The sequence below is a fragment of the Eucyclogobius newberryi genome, unplaced genomic scaffold (assembly GCF_026437365.1).
Source record: "Eucyclogobius newberryi isolate DKJ021-1_F unplaced genomic scaffold, fEucNew1.0.hap1 SCAF_39, whole genome shotgun sequence".
NCBI lineage: Eukaryota > Metazoa > Chordata > Actinopteri > Gobiiformes > Gobiidae > Eucyclogobius > Eucyclogobius newberryi.
Genome location: NW_027316045.1, coordinates 266,170 through 284,882, shown reverse-complemented (window position 1 = coordinate 284,882; position 18,713 = coordinate 266,170). Strand labels below are relative to the sequence as shown.

The 18,713-nt window shown below is 47.5% G+C and overlaps 2 protein-coding genes across 5 annotated transcripts in view; one reads left to right on the top strand and one right to left on the bottom strand.

Moving 5' to 3' along the window:
* Positions 1–18,713, top strand: part of afg3l2 (AFG3-like AAA ATPase 2) — a 511,786-nt gene that overhangs the window by 246,230 nt on the left and 246,843 nt on the right. The window contains exon 18 of one of the 3 annotated variants that reach the window (XM_072462200.1): positions 5,477–5,487. The exons of the other annotated variants lie outside the window; for them this stretch is intronic. The gene's annotated coding sequence lies outside the window, so the exon portion shown is untranslated. Of the gene's footprint in view, positions 1–5,476; positions 5,488–18,713 lie in introns of those variants that run through there. 3 annotated transcript variants of the gene reach the window in all.
* Positions 1,674–18,337, bottom strand: LOC140376958 (E3 ubiquitin-protein ligase lubel). 2 transcript variants are annotated; one of them, XM_072462204.1, is made up of 18 exons: positions 18,240–18,337; positions 17,697–17,787; positions 15,936–16,001; positions 15,419–15,585; positions 15,087–15,205; positions 14,840–15,012; positions 14,629–14,741; positions 14,343–14,564; positions 12,684–12,860; positions 12,091–12,189; positions 11,204–11,293; positions 10,997–11,081; positions 9,636–9,754; positions 8,984–9,097; positions 6,290–6,356; positions 5,420–5,507; positions 4,591–4,798; positions 1,674–2,830 (listed from the first exon to the last, which is right to left on the bottom strand). In XM_072462204.1, exons 1-18 carry the CDS (start codon positions 18,282–18,284, stop codon positions 2,729–2,731), a joined length of 2,145 nt encoding a protein of 714 aa, XP_072318305.1. In that variant the 5' UTR covers positions 18,285–18,337; the 3' UTR covers positions 1,674–2,728. The 2 variants fall into 2 exon arrangements, with proteins under 2 accessions (XP_072318305.1, XP_072318306.1); XM_072462205.1 differs by having other exon boundaries at positions 14,873–15,012.

Here is an 18,713-nt window from a genome sequence, read left to right as displayed (position 1 = left end):
AGAAGGAGGGTCTAAGGACAGAAGGAGGCGCTAAGGACAGAAGGAGGAGCTAAGGAGAGAAGGAGGAGCTAAGGACAGAAGGAGGGTCTAAGGACAGAAGGAGGGTCCAAGGACAGAGGGAGGGTCCAAGGACAGAAGGAGGGTCCAAGGACAGAAGGAGGGTGCAAGGACCAGGACAGAGGGAGGGTCTAAGGACAGAGGACTCTGGGACATCGTCCCTCGTCCACAGACATTGTTGATTCATTTCTCACTGTCGCCCTCAGAGGAAACTGTTGTTGTGATTTTGGGCCTTACAAAAATAAATTAAATTGAAGTGTCATAAGTGTCAGTGTCATAAGTGTCAGTGTCATAAGTGTCGTCAGTGTCATCAGTGTCAGTGTCATCAGTGTCAGTGTCATAAGTGTCAGTGTCGTCAGTGTTGTCAGTGTCATAAGTGTCAGTGTCATAAGTGTCATCAGTGTCAGTGTCATCAGTGTCAGTGTCATAAGTGTCAGTGTCATAAGTGTCAGTGTCGTCAGTGTCGTCAGTGTCGTCAGTGTCAGTGTCATAAGTGTCAGTGTCGTCAGTGTCAGTGTCATCAGTGTCAGTGTCATCAGTGTCAGTGTCATCAGTGTCAGTGTCATAAGTGTCAGTGTCGTCAGTGTCGTCAGTGTCGTCAGTGTCGTCAGTGTCGTCAGTGTCGTCAGTGTCATAAGTGTTGTCAGTGTCATAAGTGTCAGTGTCATAAGTGTCATAAGTGTCGTCAGTGTCATAAGTGTTGTCAGTGTCATAAGTGTCAGTGTCATAAGTGTCGTCAGTGTCGTCAGTGTCGTCAGTGTCATCAGTGTCATAAGTGTCAGTGTCATAAGTGTCATAAGTGTCAGTGTCATAAGTGTCGTCAGTGTCATAAGTGTCAGTGTCATAAGTGTCATAAGTGTCAGTGTCATAAGTGTCGTCAGTGTCATAAGTGTCAGTGTCATAAGTGTCAGTGTCATAAGTGTCAGTGTCATAAGTGTCGGTGTCATAAGTGTCGTCGGTGTCATTAGTGTCAGTGTCATAAGTGTCATAAGTGTCATTAGTGTCATTAGTGTCAGAAGTGTCAGAAGTGTCATTAGTGTCAGAAGTGTCAGAAGTGTCAGTGTCATAAGTGTCATAAGTGTCAGTGTCATAAGTGTCATAAGTGTCGTCAGTGTCATAAGTGTCAGTGTCATAAGTGTCAGTGTCATAAGTGTCAGTGTCATAAGTGTCAGTGTCATAAGTGTCAGTGTCATAAGTGTTGTCGGTGTCATAAGTGTCAGTGTCATAAGTGTCAGTGTCATAAGTGTTGTCGGTGTCATAAGTGTCAGTGTCATAAGTGTTGTCGGTGTCATAAGTGTCATAAGTGTCAGTGTCATAAGTGTCATAAGTGTCAGTGTCATAAGTGTCGTCAGTGTCAGTGTCATATGTGTCAGTGTCATAAGTGTCATAAGTGTCATAAGTGTCATAAGTGTCATAAGTGTCAGTGTCATAAGTGTCAGTGTCATAAGTGTCATAAGTGTCATAAGTGTCAGTGTCATAAGTGTCATAAGTGTCATAAGTGTCATAAGTGTCAGTGTCATAAGTGTCATAAGTGTCAGTGTCATAAGTGTCATAAGTGTCAGTGTCATAAGTGTCATAAGTGTCATAAGTGTCAGTGTCATAAGTGTCATAAGTGTCAGTGTCATAAGTGTCAGGCACAAACAGAAGACGGCGTTAACATTATGCTATGGACAGCTTCATTTATCATTTTTAAACATTACATTACATTTCTGGATTAAAACCAGGCTGAAAACTATAGCAGCAGACCAGAGTCCTGCTTTAGTCCTGGTCTAGTCCTGCTTTAGTCCTGGTCTAGTCCTGCTTTAGTCCTGGTCTAGTCCTGCTTTAGTCCTGCTTTAGTCCTGCTTTAGTCCTGGTCTAGTCCTGGTCTAGTCCTGGTCTAGTCCTGGTCTAGTCCTGCTTTAGTCCTGCTTTAGTCCTGCTTTAGTCCTGGTCTAGTCCTGCTTTAGTCCTGCTTTAGTCCTGGTCTAGTCCTGCTTTAGTCCTGCTTTAGTCCTGGTCTAGTCCTGCTTTAGTCCTGCTTTAGTCCTGCTTTAGTCCTGCTTTAGTCCTGCTTTAGTCCTGCTTTAGTCCTGGTCTAGTCCTGCTTTAGTCCTGCTTTAGTCCTGCTTTAGTCCTGCTTTAGTCCTGGTCTAGTCCTGCTTTAGTCCTGGTCTAGTCCTGCTTTAGTCCTGCTTTAGTCCTGCTTTAGTCCTGCTTTAGTCCTGGTCTAGTCCTGGTCTAGTCCTGCTTTAGTCCTGCTTTAGTCCTGCTTTAGTCCTGCTTTAGTCCTGCTTTAGACCTGCTTTAGTCCTGCTTTAGACCTGCTTTAGTCCTGCTTTAGTCCTGGTCTAGTCCTGGTCTAGTCCTGCTTTAGTCCTGGTCTAGTCCTGCTTTAGTCCTGCTTTAGTCCTGCTTTAGTCCTGGTCTAGTCCTGCTTTAGTCCTGGTCTAGTCCTGCTTTAGTCCTGGTCTAGTCCTGCTTTAGTCCTGCTTTAGTCCTGCTTTAGTCCTGGTCTAGTCCTGCTTTAGTCCTGCTTTAGTCCTGCTTTAGTCCTGGTCTAGTCCTGCTTTAGTCCTGCTTTAGTCCTGCTTTAGTCCTGGTCTAGTCCTGCTTTAGTCCTGCTTTAGTCCTGGTCTAGTCCTGCTTTAGTCCTGCTTTAGTCCTGCTTTAGTCCTGGTCTAGTCCTGCTTTAGTCCTGGTCTAGTCCAGGTTGGGGAGGAGCAGACACTGAGGTCCAAACTGCAGCTCCTGGTCCAGTTCGCGTCTTCAGAGGAAGATTCTGCAGGACCATCTGAAGCAGAACAGAACCAGGAAAGGTCTGAGACTCAGAAACCACGAGTTCTTCTGTTACCCAACACATCGAGCAGAACCTTAAGAAACCACGAGTTCTTCTGTTACCCAACACATCGAGCAGAACCTTAAGAAACCACGAGTTCTTCTGTTACCCAACACATCGAGCAGAACCTTAAGAAACCACGAGTTCTTCTGTTACCCAACACATCGAGCAGAACCTTAAGAAACCACGAGTTCTTCTGTTACCCAACACATCGAGCAGAACCTTAAGAAACCACGAGTTCTTCTGTTACCCAACCCATCGAGCAGAACCTTAAGAAACCACGAGTTCTTCTGTTACCCAACACATCGAGCAGAACCTTAAGAAACCACGAGTTCTTCTGTTACCCAACACATCGAGCAGAACCTTAAGAAACCACGAGTTCTTCTGTTACCCAACACATCGAGCAGAACCTTAAGAAACCACGAGTTCTTCTGTTACCCAACACATCGAGCAGAACCTTAAGAAACCACGAGTTCTTCTGTTACCCAACCCATCGAGCAGAACCTTAAGAAACCACGAGTTCTTCTGTTACCCAACACATCGAGCAGAACCTTAAGAAACCACGAGTTCTTCTGTTACCCAACACATCGAGCAGAACCTTAAGAAACCACGAGTTCTTCTGTTACCCAACACATCGAGCAGAACCTTAAGAAACCACGAGTTCTTCTGTTACCCAACACATCGAGCAGAACCTTAAGAAACCACGAGTTCTTCTGTTACCCAACACATCGAGCAGAACCTTAAGAAACCACGAGTTCTTCTGTTACCCAACACATCGAGCAGAACCTTAAGAAACCACGAGTTCTTCTGTTACCCAACACATCGAGCAGAACCTTAAGAAACCACGAGTTCTTCTGTTACCCAACACATCGAGCAGAACCTTAAGAAACCACGAGTTCTTCTGTTACCCAACACATCGAGCAGAACCTTAAGAAACCACGAGTTCTTCTGTTACCCAACACATCGAGCAGAACCTTAAGAAACCACGAGTTCTTCTGTTACCCAACACATCGAGCAGAACCTTAAGAAACCACGAGTTCTTCTGTTACCCAACACATCGAGCAGAACCTTAAGAAACCACGAATTCTTCTGTTACCCAACACATCGAGCAGAACCTTAAGAAACCACGAGTTCTTCTGTTACCCAACACATCGAGCAGAACCTTAAGAAACCACGAGTTCTTCTGTTACCCAACACATCGAGCAGAACCTTAAGAAACCACGAGTTCTTCTGTTACCCAACACATCGAGCAGAACCTTAAGAAACCACGAGTTCTTCTGTTACCCAACACATCGAGCAGAACCTTAAGAAACCACGAGTTCTTCTGTTACCCAACACATCGAGCAGAACCTTAAGAAACCACGAGTTCTTCTGTTACCCAACACATCGAGCAGAACCTTAAGAAACCACGAGTTCTTCTGTTACCCAACACATCGAGCAGAACCTTAAGAAACCACGAGTTCTTCTGTTACCCAACACATCGAGCAGAACCTTAAGAAACCACGAGATCTTCTGTTACCCAACACATCGAGCAGAACTTTAAGAAACCACGAGTTCTTCTGTTACCCAACACATCGAGCAGAACCTGGGCCCCGCACATGAATGAACCCCTTTTCAGGCGTGGCTCATTTATTTACTGATTTAGTGATGACGGATGTTTGGAGATGTTTTTCTGTGGAAAGCTCAGAGTGCTGATGATAATGCGCTGGCAGTACCCGAGTGAGGTGGGCGTGGTGCTGTAGCTCTGGTTCCGCTGTGTCGGGTGGAGGGTCCGGTGGAGGGTCCGGTCGAGGGTCCGGTCGAGGTGGGACAGGTTGGTTCCAGCGGCGCAGCTCCGTCTCCAGCTCCTCCACAGAAAACACAACCACAGGATCTGCTCCAAGAACCTTCAGCAGATCCACCAGACGCTCCAAGTAATGAGACCTGGGACCAGGGAAACAGGGTCTAAACAGGGTCTAAACAGGGTCTAAACAGGGTCTAAACAGGGTCTAATCGGGGTGTCCTTTGGGGGGTGCTCCAGAAATACGGGGTCCGGGGCCCTTTGCTCAGGGCTGTCTGGTCCCTGTCTGACAGGAGCAGGAGCTGTGTTCACTGCAGTGAGTCAGACCTGTTCCCAGTGCATGAGGGACTCCTCAGGGCTGCGCTTTGTCACCACTTCTGTTCATAGTTTGTATGGACAGAATTTCTAGTCTCAGTCAGGGGTCAGAGGGTGTGGTCAGGGGTCAGAGGGTGCGGTCAGGGGTCAGAGGGTGTGGTCAGAGGTCAGAGGGTGTGGTCAGGGGTCAGAGGGTGTGGTCAGGGGTCAGAGGGCCCCGGTTTGGGGAGCACAGGATCTCATCTCTGCTGTTTGTAGACGATGTTGTCCTGAGGCTCCATCAAACCCGGACCTGCAGCTGCACAGATGGTTTGAGTTACACTTCACACATGTTACGGTTACGCTCTGCATCATGTGTCATTCATTATCACAGTTTATCCATGAACGATTTTCAAATGTTGTCTCTGTGGTGTAATCCACCATCATTCCAGCCAGTCCTGGTTTAGTACCTGCAGTACCCACGGTAGACTCCAGGAGGTGCTGCTTTTCCACACGGCTCCTCGCAGTGACCTCTGACCTCAGTGACAGGACACATCCCTGAAAGAGACGAGAAGATCAAACACGAACACAACAGTAGGAGATGTCCTGGCGGCGGATCCACGAGCACGGCTCCTCACAAACAAACAAACAAACAAAATGCTGTAAACAATAAAAACAAACCAGCCTTTAAAAAAAGGGACTAACAGTCGCTTGAGTTCTCAAATCGGGGAAAATCCTCTATTATTCCTTTAAACTCCACTGTGTTTGTACTTTAGCTCTACTGTGTTTGTACTTTAGCTCTACTGTGTTTGTACTTTAGCTCTACTGTGTTTGTGTTTGTACTTTAGCTCTACTGTGTTTGTGTTTGTACTTTAGCTCTACTGTGTTTGTACTTTAGCTCTACTGTGTTTGTGTTTGTACTTTAGCTCTACTGTGTTTGTGTTTGTACTTTAGCTCTACTGTGTTTGTGTTTGTACTTTAGCTCTACTGTGTTTGTACTTTAGCTCTACTGTGTTTGTGTTTGTACTTTAGCTCTACTGTGTTTGTACTTTAGCTCTACTGTGTTTGTGTTTGTACTTTAGCTCTACTGTGTTTGTACTTTAGCTCTACTGTGTTTGTGTTTGTACTTTAGCTCTACTGTGTTTGTACTTTAGCTCTACTGTGTTTGTGTTTGTACTTTAGCTCTACTGTGTTTGTACTTTAGCTCTACTGTGTTTGTGTTTGTACTTTAGCTCTACTGTGTTTGTACTTTAGCTCTACTGTGTTTGTGTTTGTACTTTAGCTCTACTGTGTTTGTACTTTAGCTCTACTGTGTTTGCGACCAATCAGAAGAGACTGACCTGAGGGGAGGGCGGGGCCTGCGCTCAGATTGGCCTCTTCGATCCAGATCGGACTTCCTCTGTAAAACTGTAAAACATTTCAGATGTTGAGCTCTTTTTTTTGCCATCATATAAAACGCTTGTGTGTTTGTAAAAGCCATTCTAGAGACATGACAGCGCCCCCTACCTCCGGACTCTAGAACATAAAGCCATTCTAGAGACATGACAGCGCCCCCTACCTCCGGACTCTAGAACATAAAGCCATTCTAGAGAGATGACAGCGCCCCCCTACCTCCGGACTCTAGAACATAAAGCCATTCTAGAGACATGACAGCGCCCCCTACCTCCGGACTCTAGAACATAAAGCCATTCTAGAGACATGACAGCGCCCCCTGCCTCCGGACTCTAGAACATAAAGCCATTCTAGAGACATGACAGCGCCCCCTACCTCCGGACTCTAGAACATAATAACCTCCTCAGTCGTATGTGAGTGAAAAAAATGGTAGTAACATTGATCATTATTTAATCATTACAATTTCTTGTGGTAAACAAACACAAATATACAATGTTTTTGATGGAAACAACTACATCAGTAAAATAAGAACTGTAGGAAATTAATCTTTGATCCATATTTGGTTATAAACATTGTTGGGAATTCAAAAAAAAAATCATGATGCTATTTTACAGTATTTTATCACCTAAACCTTCAGACACTGACTGAGCGGACTACACATTATCAGACCTGCTTTAGTCCTGGTTTAGTCCTAGTTTAGACCTGCTTTAGTCCTGGTTTAGTCCTGGTTTAGACCTGGTTTAGACCTGGTTTAGTCCTGGTTTAGTCCTAGTTTAGACCTGGTTTAGACCTGATTTAGACCTGGTTTAGACCTGGTTTAGACCTGGTTTAGACCTGGTTTAGACCTGGTTTAGTCCTGGATTGGACCTGGTTTGGACCTGGTTTGGACCTGGTTTGGACCTGGTTTAGACCTGGTTTAGACCTGGTTTAGTCCTGGTTTAGTCCTGGTTTAGTCCTGGTTTAGACCTGGTTTAGACCTGGTTTAGTCCTGATTTGGACCTGATTTAGTCCTGGTTTAGTCCTGGTTTAGTCCTGGTTTGGACCTGGTTTGGACCTGGTTTAATCCTGGTTTGGACCTGGTTTGGACCTGGTTTAGTCCTGGTTAGGACCTGGTTTGGACCTGGTTTGGATCTGGTTTAGTCCTTGTTTAGTCCTGGTTTGGACCTGGTTTAGTCCTGGTTTGGACCTGGTTTGGACCTGGTTTGGACCTGGTTTGGACCTGGTTTGGACCTGGTTTAGACCTGGTTTAGTCCTGGTTTAGTCCTGGTTTAGTCCTGGTTTAGTCCTGGTTTGGACCTGGTTCAGTCCTGGTTAGGACCTGGTTAGGACCTGGTTTGGACCTGGTTTGGATCTGGTTTAGTCCTTGTTTAGTCCTGGTTTGGACCTGGTTTAGTCCTGGTTTGGACCTGGTTTAGTCCTGGTTTGGACCTGGTTTGGACCTGGTTTGGACCTGGTTTAGACCTGGTTTAGTCCTGGTTTAGTCCTGGTTTGGACCTGGTTCAGTCCTGGTTCAGTCCTGGTTCAGTCCTGGTTCGGACCTGGTTCGGACCTGGTTCGGACCTGGTTCGGACCTGGTTCGGACCTGGTTCGGACCTGGTTCAGACCTGGTTCAGACCTGGTTCAGTCCTGGTTTAGTCCTGGTTTAGTCCTGGTTTGGACCTGGTTTAGACCTGGTTTAGACCTGGTTTAGACCTGGTTTAGACCTGGTTTAGACCTGGTTTAGACCTGGTTAAGACCTGGTTTCAACCTGGTTTAGTCCTGGTTTAGACCTGGTTTAGACCTAGTTTGGACCTGGTTTGGACCTGGTTTAGACCTGGTTTAGACCTGGTTTGGACCTGGTTTGGATCTGGTTTGGTCCTGGTTTAGACCTGGTTTGGATCTGGTTTAGACCTGGTTTAGACCTGGTTTAGTCCTGGTTTGGACCTGGTTTGGACCAGGTTTAGACCTGGTTTAGACCTGGTTTAGACCTGGTTTAGTCCTGGTTTAGTCCTGGTCTGGACCTAGTTTAGACCTGGTTTAGCAGCTGTAAGCTAACAGTGAGCTAGCAGCTGTAAGCTAACAGTGAGCTAGCAGCTGTAAGCTAACAGTGAGCTAGCAGCTGTAAGCTAACAGTGAACTAGCAGCTGTAAGCTAACAGTGAACTAGCAGCTGTAAGCAAACTGTAAGCTAACAGTGAGCTAGCAGCTGTAAGCTAACTGTAAGCTAACAGTGAGCTAGCAGCTGTAAGCTAACTGTAAGCTAACAGTGAGCTAGCAGCTGTAAGCAAACAGTGAGTTAGAAGCTGTAAGCTAACAGTGAGTTAGAAGTGGTAAGATAACAGTGGGTTAGAAGTGGTAAGATAACAGTGGGTTAGCAGCTGTAAGCTAACAGTGAGCTAGCAGCTGTAAGCTAACAGTGAGCTAGCAGCTGTAAGCTAACAGTGAGTTAGAAGCGGTAAGATAACAGTGGGTTAGCAGCTGTAAGCTAACAGTGGGTTAGCAGCTGTAAGCTAACAGTGAGTTAGAAGCGGTAAGCTAACAGTGGGTTAGCAGCTGTAAGCTAACAGTGAGTTAGAAGCGGTAAGCTAACAGTGGGTTAGCAGCTGTAAGCTAACAGTGAGCTCTCACGGTGGCTGAGGGGGCGGAGAAATGGGTCAAACTCACCTGGAGCAGCAGGTGGAGGCGTGACACGCTCCAGTCTCTGAGGTGATAAATACAGTCTCTGGGATGATGAGCATGAAGTCCTCGCAACGAGCAGGACACTGAGAAGACACAGTCCTGAAAGACAGAGCAGGACACTGAGAAGACACAGTCCTGAAAGACAGAGCAGGACACTGAGAAGACACAGTCCTGAAAGACAGAGCAGGACACTGAGAAGACACAGTCCTGAAAGACAGAGCAGGACACTGAGAAGACACAGTCCTAAAAGACAGCAGGACACTGAGAAGACACAGTCCTAAAAGACAGAATAGGACACTGAGAAGACACAGTCCTGAAAGACAGCGCAGGACACTGAGAAGACACATGTCCTGAAAGACAGAGCAGGACACTGAGAAGACACAGTCCTAAAAGACAGAGCAGGACACTGAGAAGACACGTGTCCTGAAAGACAGAGCAGGACGCTGAGAAGACACATGTCCTGAAAGACAGAGCAGGACGCTGAGAAGACACATGTCCTGAAAGACAGAGCAGGACACTGAGAAGACACATGTCCTGAAAGACAGAGCAGGACACTGAGAAGACACATGTCCTGAAAGACAGAGCAGGACGCTGAGAAGAAGTTTGATTATTTTGAGATAAAACAGATCAAATGTACTTGTCCGTGGACGAAGCGACGACTGCAGCCGCCACAGAACTGAGTCCCACAGCGAAGACACGAGAAGTGAAGACATCCTCCTCTAGAGCCCGAGTACAGCTCCCCACAGTCTGGACACTCTGAGGACAAAGCAGGGCTAAAGAGGGGCTAAACCAGGACTAAAGCAGGTCCAAACCAGGACTAAAGCAGGTCTAAAGCAGGACTAAAGCAGGTCTAAAGCAGGTCTAAACCAGGACTAAACCAGGTCTAAAGCAGATCTAAAGCAGGACTAAAGCAGGACTAAACCAGGACTAAACCAGGTCTAAAGCAGGTCTAAAGCAGGACTAAAGCAGGTCTAAACCAGGACTAAACCAGGTCTAAAGCAGGTCTAAAGCAGGACTAAAGCAGGTCTAAACCAGGACTAAAGCAGGACTAAAGCAGGACTAAAGCAGGTCTAAACCAGGACTAAAGCAGGACTAAACCAGGACTAAACCAGGTCTAAAGCAGGTCTAAAGCAGGACTAAAGCAGGACTAAACCAGGACTAAACCAGGTCTAAAGCAGGTCTAAAGCAGGACTAAAGCAGGTCTAAACCAGGACTAAAGCAGGACTAAAGCAGGACTAAAGCAGGACTAAAGCAGGACTAAAGCAGGACTAAAGCAGGTCTAAACCAGGACTAAAGCAGGTCTAAAGCAGGACTAAAGCAGGTCTAAACCAGGACTAAACCAGGTCTAAAGCAGGTCTAAAGCAGGACTAAAGCAGGTCTAAACCAGGACTAAAGCAGGACTAAAGCAGGACTAAAGCAGGTCTAAACCAGGACTAAAGCAGGACTAAAGCAGGACTAAAGCAGGTCTAAACCAGGACTAAAGCAGGTCTAAACCAGGTCTAAAGCAGGTCTAAAGCAGGTCTAAAGCAGGACTAAAGCAGGTCTAAACCAGGTCTAAACCAGGTCTAAAGCAGGTATAAAGCAGGACTATACCAGGTCTAAACCAGGACTAAAGCAGGTCTAAACCAGGACTAAACCAGGTCTAAACCAGGTCTAAAGCAGGTCTAAAGCAGGACTATACCAGGTCTGAACCAGGTCTAAACCAGGTCTAAAGCAGGTCTAAAGCAGGACTATACCAGGTCTGAACCAGGTCTAAAGCAGGTCTAAAGCAGGACTATACCAGGTCTAAACCAGGACTAAAGCAGGTCTAAACCAGGACTAAACCAGGTCTAAACCAGGTCTGAACCAGGTCTAAAGCAGGTCTAAAGCAGGACTATACCAGGTCTAAACCAGGACTAAAGCAGGTCTAAACCAGGACTAAACCAGGTCTAAACCAGGTCTAAAGCAGGTCTAAAGCAGGACTAAACCAGGTCTATACCAGGTCAGGGTGCGTGTTACCTATGCAGTTGAAGTAAAGGCCAGTCTTGGTCTTAGTCCGGACTCTGAAGTCCTCACAGGAGATGCCCTCATGCTCCGGACTCCACTGAAACACCAAAAACAATATTGAGCTCTGGATGGAGGCCTGGACCAGGCCTGGTCCAGGCCTGGTCCAGGCCTGGATCAGGCCTGATCCAGGCCCGGTTCAGTTCTGGTTTCAGGTCTCACCGGGGATCTGCAGCGGGAGCAGGTGGACTTGTTGCAGCTCGGACAGTCCATCTTAAGAGATCCAGACTCATGAACCACACCAAACGAGCACTGAAGGACCAGAACCAGGGTTAGACCAGGATCAGGGTTAGACCAGGACCAGGACCAGGACCAGGGTTAGACCAGGACCAGGACCAGGACCAGGACCAGGACCATTTGCCAGTCACTCTACGTCCTGACCTCACTTATGGTCATGAGCTTTGGGTAATGACCAAAAGGAAAAGATGGGTCAAAATAAGTTTCCTCCGCCGGGGGCGGGGCGCTCCTTTAGAGATAGGGGGAGGAGCTCAGTCACATGGGAGGAGCTCAGAGTAGAGCCGCTGCTCCTCCTGGGCTCCTCCCTGGGCAGGTGTTCTGGGCATGTCCCATTGGGAAGAGGCCCCGGGGAAGACCCAGGACACGCTGGAGGGACTATGTCTCTCTGGCCTGGGAACCCCCCGGGGAGCTGGAGGAAGTGTCTGGGGAGGGGAAAGTCTGCGAGTCACTGCTTAGGCTGCTGCCCCCGCGATCCGGCTCCGGCCCCGGCCCTGCCCCCGCGATCCGGCCCCGACCCCGGCCCTGCCCCCGCGATCCGGCCCCGGCCCCTAGAATCAGAGTCAAAGGGTTTATTGTCGATGGACAGAACACAACAATGAACATTAAAAGTAATTAAATCAAAAGTGCATGACTCAAGTTTAGAACTTAAAATAAAATAAACTTGGTCTGAATTTGTATATAATTATATACTAATGTACAGTTGGTCCGAATAGTGGGAAAAATGAGCAGCGCAATGAGAGGGGGCGTGGCCACAGAAGGCGTGGCCACAGAAGGCGTGGCCACAGAAGGCGTGGCCACAGAAGCGTTCTCACGTGTGAACACCAACAGAAGTGCTTCATGTGGATTAGAGCTCGGTCTCTGAGTTTCCTCTGGAACAACTCGTGAAGCTCCTCAGACAGGAAGTGTTTCACCTGAGAAGAAGAACAGAAGGTTCTAGTCTGGTCCTAGAATGTTCTAGACCCACCCGAGTGTCCAGCAGGTTCTAGTCTGGTCCTAGAATGTTCTAGACCCACCCGAGTGTCCAGCAGGTTCTAGTCTGGTCCTAGAATGTTCTAGACCCACCCGAGTGTCCAGCAGGTTCTAGTCTGGTCCTAGAATGTTCTAGACCCACCCGAGTGTCCAGCAGGTTCTAGTCTGGTCCTAGAATGTTCTAGACCCACCCGAGTGTCCAGCAGGTTCTAGTCTGGTCCTAGAATGTTCTAGACCCACCCGAGTGTCCAGCAGGTTCTAGTCTGGTCCTAGAATGTTCTAGACCCACCCGAGTGTCCAGCACGTTCTAGTCTGGTCCTAGAATGTTCTAGACCCACCCGAGTGTCCAGCACGTTCTAGTCTGGTCCTAGAATGTTCTAGACCCACCTGAGTGTCCAGCACGTTCTAGTCTGGTCCTAGAATGTTCTAGACCCACCTGAGTGTCCAGCAGGTTGAAGTAGTCCATGTCCAGGTCGGGCTGGTCCCTGAAGTCAGGTTTTCCGCAGAGTGGACACACAAACTGCTCCACGCTCTTCTCTCGGATCACGGATGAAAACCAGGATTTAAAACAGGACTCGCACAGAGAACAGCAGCAGTGGGTCATCAACACCATCTGAGGACACAAGACCTAAAGCAGGACTCAAAGAGGACTCGCACAGAGACCTAAGACACTCGTCTCTGCTGCACATTCAGAGCGTGTGATTGGCCTAGCCCAAAATACACATCTGTTAAAAACGAGGTTGTGTCACGTGACACTGTAAATATGACTTTTGTCTTTAGAGTTATTGACCTGAGAGTCTGAATCTGTGACGCTAACAGTGTCCTACATGTGTCATGTCCACACAGCGTCCTACATGTGTCATGTCCACACAGCGTCCTACATGCGTCATGTCCACACAGCGTCCTACATGCGTCATGTCCACACAGCGTCCTACATGCGTCATGTCCACACAGCGTCCTACATGCGTCATGTCCACACAGCGTCCTACATGTGTCATGTCCACACAGCGTCCTACATGTGTCATGTCCACACAGCGTCCTACATGCGTCATGTCCACACAGCGTCCTACATGCGTCATGTCCACACAGCGTCCTACATGTGTCATGTCCACACAGCGTCCTACATGCGTCATGTCCACACAGCGTCCTACATGCGTCATGTCCACACAGCGTCCTACATGCGTCCTACATGCGTCATGTCCACACAGCGTCCTACATGCGTCATGTCCACACAGCGTCCTACATGTGTCATGTCCACACAGCGTCCTACATGCGTCATGTCCACACAGCGTCCTACATGCGTCATGTCCACACAGCGTCCTACATGCGTCATGTCCACACAGCGTCCTACATGCGCCATGTCCACACAGCGTCCTACATGCGTCATGGCCACACAGCGTCCTACATGCGTCATGTCCACACAGCGTCCTACATGAGTCATGTCCACACAGTGTCCTACATGCGTCATGTCCACACAGTGTCCTACATGCGTCATGTCCACACAGCGTCCTACATGCGTCATGTCCACACAGCGTCCTACATGCGTCATGTCCACACAGTGTCCTACATGCGTCATGTCGTTTTAATGACGATCGATTGACAGTGATCAGTACTTTTAGGCGCTTTGTTTATACAATTGAATACGCGTTTTTTTCTGACAAATGCGTCGCATTTTGCAATACTTATCTTATTCTGAACCCTGATCTGGGTGATGTATCATATGGTTCATATGGATCATATGGTTCATATGGTTCATATGGATCATATGGTTCATATGGTTCATATGGTTCAGGTGTTAAGGGTTAGGGGGAGGAGTCAAAATTTGGGGAGAGTCAGTACTTCGGAGTGAGGATGTAATTGGAAGGAGGAGTAATCAGTCGGAAGGAGGAGTAATCAGTCCTTAGAGGGAGGAGTCAGTACTTAGAGGGAGGAGTCAGTACTTAGAGGGAGGAGTCAGGACTTAGTGGGGAAGAGTCAGTACTTAGAGGGAGGAGTCAGGACTTAGGGAGGAGTTGGTACTTAGAAAGGAGGAGGTAGGACTTGGGGGGCGTAGAGGGGAGGAGTCAGGAGGAGGAATCAGTACTTGAGGAGTCACCTTGCTGAAGGACACTTGCTCTTGACACACAGGGCAAAGGTGATTCAGGAACCTTTGGACCGACGCCAGGTCCTCGTTCAGTCGCACCGCCTCCAGGAGCTCTCCTGTGCTGTAGCTCCGCCCCTCTGCACTGTAGCCCCGCCCCTCTGCACTGTAGCCCCGCCCTATACTTTGCTGCAGCTGGAGGAACATCTGGAGCTTGTGAGGAGGGAGAAGTGAGATCTGCAGAGACAGGATTAGTTTGTACCAGAAAGTGTCGACTGGAACAGGACCATGTGACATTTACCGCCTTGTGCTCCTCGCTGGTGGGGAGGAGGAGGGGCTTACGGCTCTGCCTGAGCTCTGATTGGTTGGTTTGCAGGGTGAAAGCAGACATGGCTTGAAGCAGCTCCTCAGACTCTGGGACAGGTTTCAAAAATAAAAACATTATTTCCCAATTTTCTATTTTCATTTTGGGATAAAGAAACAATTCTACCTGTGAGTATTAATAAAATGACCTGAACGAGAGCAGGAGGGGCTTGTGCTCTCACCTGAGTGGGCGGGACTAGAGTGAGTGGGGCTGTGGTTTTTGTGGGCGGGGCTGAAGTCAATGTCCTTCAGGTCATCACAGTACGACCTCTTCACCGGCCCTTTAAGAGAGCCGGGACTCAGACCAGGACCAGAGCCGGACCTGCTGGGCGGAGCACAATCCTCAGTGAGCCGTTCAAATGCTGATGATAAATTAAGCCGTAAAAGCTGCAGTACCTGCCTCCACCTGCAGAGGGCAGGGTCTGAGGCGGGGGGAGGGGCCTGGAGTAAAGAGGCGTGTCCTTCTCAAACGCCTGCGTCATCTCCGACAGTAACAAAACCAGAGTGGACTGTCCCTAAAACCAGACCAGGACTCGGACCAGGACTCGGACCAGGACTCGGACCAGGACTCGGACCAGGACTCGGACCAGGACTCGGACCAGGACTCGGACCAGGACTCTGACCGAGGACTCGGGTCGAGGACTCGGGTCGAGGACTCGCCCGGGTCGAGGACTCGCCCGGGTCGAGGACTCGCCCGGGTCGAGGACTCGCTCGGGGTCAGGACTTACCTGGGTCCAGGTGTGAAGGCGGGACAGGAGGATGTTGCCGTGGGCGTCGACGTAACAACAGTGAGGGTTTATCGCCATGGACACGGAAGGACAGAGGCAGCAGCGCGGTCGAGCCGCCGGGTGAGTGTGATGTAACCACAGACAAACCGGGAAGTTATACCGCGAGCCTGCAAAGAAACATCACATGACACACTGTAGGCCCTGCCCCCTGTAGGCCCCAGCCCCTGCATGCCCCGCCCCCTGTAGGCCAAAACAACAGAAGTCCTGATTTAGTCCTGATTTAGTCCTGGTTCAGACCTGGTTCAGTCCTGGTTCAGACCTGGTTCAGACCTGGTTCAGACCTGGTTCAGACCTGGTTCAGACCTGGTTCAGACCTGGTTTAGACCTGGATTAGACCTGGATTAGACCTGGATTAGACCTGGATTAGACCTGGTTCAGACCTGGTTCAGACCTGGTTCAGACCTGGTTCAGACCTGGTTCAGACCTGGTTCAGACCTGGTTCAGTCCTGGTTCTGACCTTGGTAGGACACTGGGATGGTTCCAGCCAAAAACAGAAGTCGTCTCTTCTGTTTGTTTGGAAAACCTGCAACAGAAACACACGTCTTTATCATGAAGTACATTTGACATAGTTTAGTGTAAATGTGCAGAAGCAGCGCTAAAGCTGAGCACGGCCTTGTTAGTTTAGTGTAAATGTGCAGAAGCAACACTAAAGCTGAGCACGGCCTTGTTAGTCATCTAACCAGAAAGAAAATGTGGAAGATAAAGAGGCCTGTGCTCTGAACACTGGATAGAACACTATTTAGATTGTGAGGCTTCTTTAGCTGTGGCGATAACCATGACTCTCCAGATCTGTGTTCGCAGGTTATACATGGTCAGTACTTGGTCAGTACTTGGTCAGTACTTGGTCAGTACTTGGTCAGTACTTGGTCAGTACGTGGATGGGAGACCACTGGAACACCAGGTGCCACAGGGGGCGCTAGTGTACACTGTTGTTGTGTACTTGGGCAAGACACTTTGCCTCAAGTGTCTATGTGCTGGTGTATGAATGAGTGTTGTGAGTGTAGGGCAGCAAATCCCACATAAAGTACAGTAGTACTACCCTAACCTGAAGTAGTAGTACTAGTACTCACAGTAGATATCGCAGTATAGTCTCAGTAGTACTAGTACTCACAGTAGATATCGCAGTATAGTCTCAGTAGTACTAGTACTCACAGTAGATATCGCAGTATAGTCTCAGTAGTACTAGTACTCACAGTAGATATCGCAGTATAGTCTCAGTAGTACTAGTACTCGCAGTCAATATCGCAGTATAGTCTCAGTAGTACTAGTACTCGCAGTAGATATCGCAGTATAGTCTCAGTAGTACTAGTACTCACAGTCAATATCGCAGTATAGTCTCAGTAGTACTAGTACTCACAGTCAATATCGCAGTATAGTCTCAGTAGTACTAGTACTCACAGTAGATATCACAGTATAGTCTCAGTAGTACTAGAACTCACAGTAAATATCGCAGTATAGTCTCAGTAGTACTAGTACTCACAATAAATATTGCAGTATAGTCTCAGTAGTACTAGTACTCACAGTAGATATCGCAGTATAGTCTCAGTAGTACTAGTACTCACAGTAAATATCGCAGTATAGTCTCAGTAGTACTAGTACTCACAGTAAATATCGCAGTATAGTCTCAGTAGTACTAGTACTCACAGTAAATATCACAGTATAGTCTCAGTAGTACTAGTACTCACAGTAGATATCGCAGTATAGTCTCAGTAGTACTAGTACTCGCAGTCAATATCGCAGTATAGTCTCAGTAGTACTAGTACTCGCAGTAGATATCGCAGTATAGTCTCAGTAGTACTAGTACTCACAGTCAATATCGCAGTATAGTCTCAGTAGTACTAGTACTCACAGTAGATATCGCAGTATAGTCTCAGTAGTACTAGTACTCACAGTCAATATCGCAGTATAGTCTCAGTAGTACTAGTACTCACAGTAGATATCACAGTATAGTCTCAGTAGTACTAGAACTCACAGTAAATATCGCAGTATAGTCTCAGTAGTACTAGTACTCACAATAAATATTGCAGTATAGTCTCAGTAGTACTAGTACTCACAGTAGATATCGCAGTATAGTCTCAGTAGTACTAGTACTCACAGTAAATATCGCAGTATAGTCTCAGTAGTACTAGTACTCACAGTAAATATCGCAGTATAGTCTCAGTAGTACTAGTACTCACAGTAGATATCACAGTATAGTCTCAGTAGTACTAGTACTCACAGTAGATATCGCAGTATAGTCTCAGGTCTGAAAACACAGCTCGAACCTGCTTCAGTTCCTCCTGCACCAGCTCCGAGTCAGAGTACTGCAACTACAAAGTACACAAGAAGTATTGCAAATACATAGAATACAAGACGTACAGCAACTACAGAGTACACGAGAAGTACTCAACCAGAACCAGGATACACAGATCAGTCCTCATTTAATAATTTTTTGCTTGATTAAATGTTGAAATGTATTAATCATGCTGTTTAAAATATTTGGTATTATTAAATATTTATTTACAAAGTGAATATTTTATTGGCAGTATTCTTGTGTGTTTAAATCATATTTCTGTGTGTTTTTCTGGGACAGTGGGTTGGGGCTGAGCTCATAGGCTAACGAGGCTAACGAGGCTAACCAGGCTAACGAGGCTAACCAGGCTAACGAGGCTAACCAGGCTAACGAGGCTAACCAGGCTAATGCGGTAACTTTCCCGGCTCGGTTCAAACACGGATCAAAGTGTGTTTCCGGTCACATCCCGGGTATAGTCTGGGTTCTCACCTCTGCCAGAACCCGCCGCTCCGCATCGCCTCCCACACGAAACATGTTACACTATTTAGTCTGAGCTCAGGCTAACAGCTAACGGCTAACAGCTAACGCTTTCCGGTGCGCTGCTTCAGAGTAAAAGCCCGAACTGGTCCGCCCGGTTTGAGCAGGTTTAGTTTGTTTTTGCTGTAAATATCTGAGTCAGATCATGTCATTTTCCTCACATTTAATGACAGAATATTCTACGTGAAGTTGAAATGTTTAAGTAAAGAAATGTGTTTGTAATTAATGAGTTGTATAATGTTATAACATAGATTCGGTTTAGACCTGGTTGCATTCTCTCATGTATCCAGGTCTCCATGGTAACAACTTCTGTTTGTTTCTGTTGTTTCAACAGAAACAAACAACTTTGTCTTCTACTTCAGGACCCTAACCCTAACCCTAACCCCTAACCCCTAAACCCTAACCCCTAACCCCTAACCCCTAACC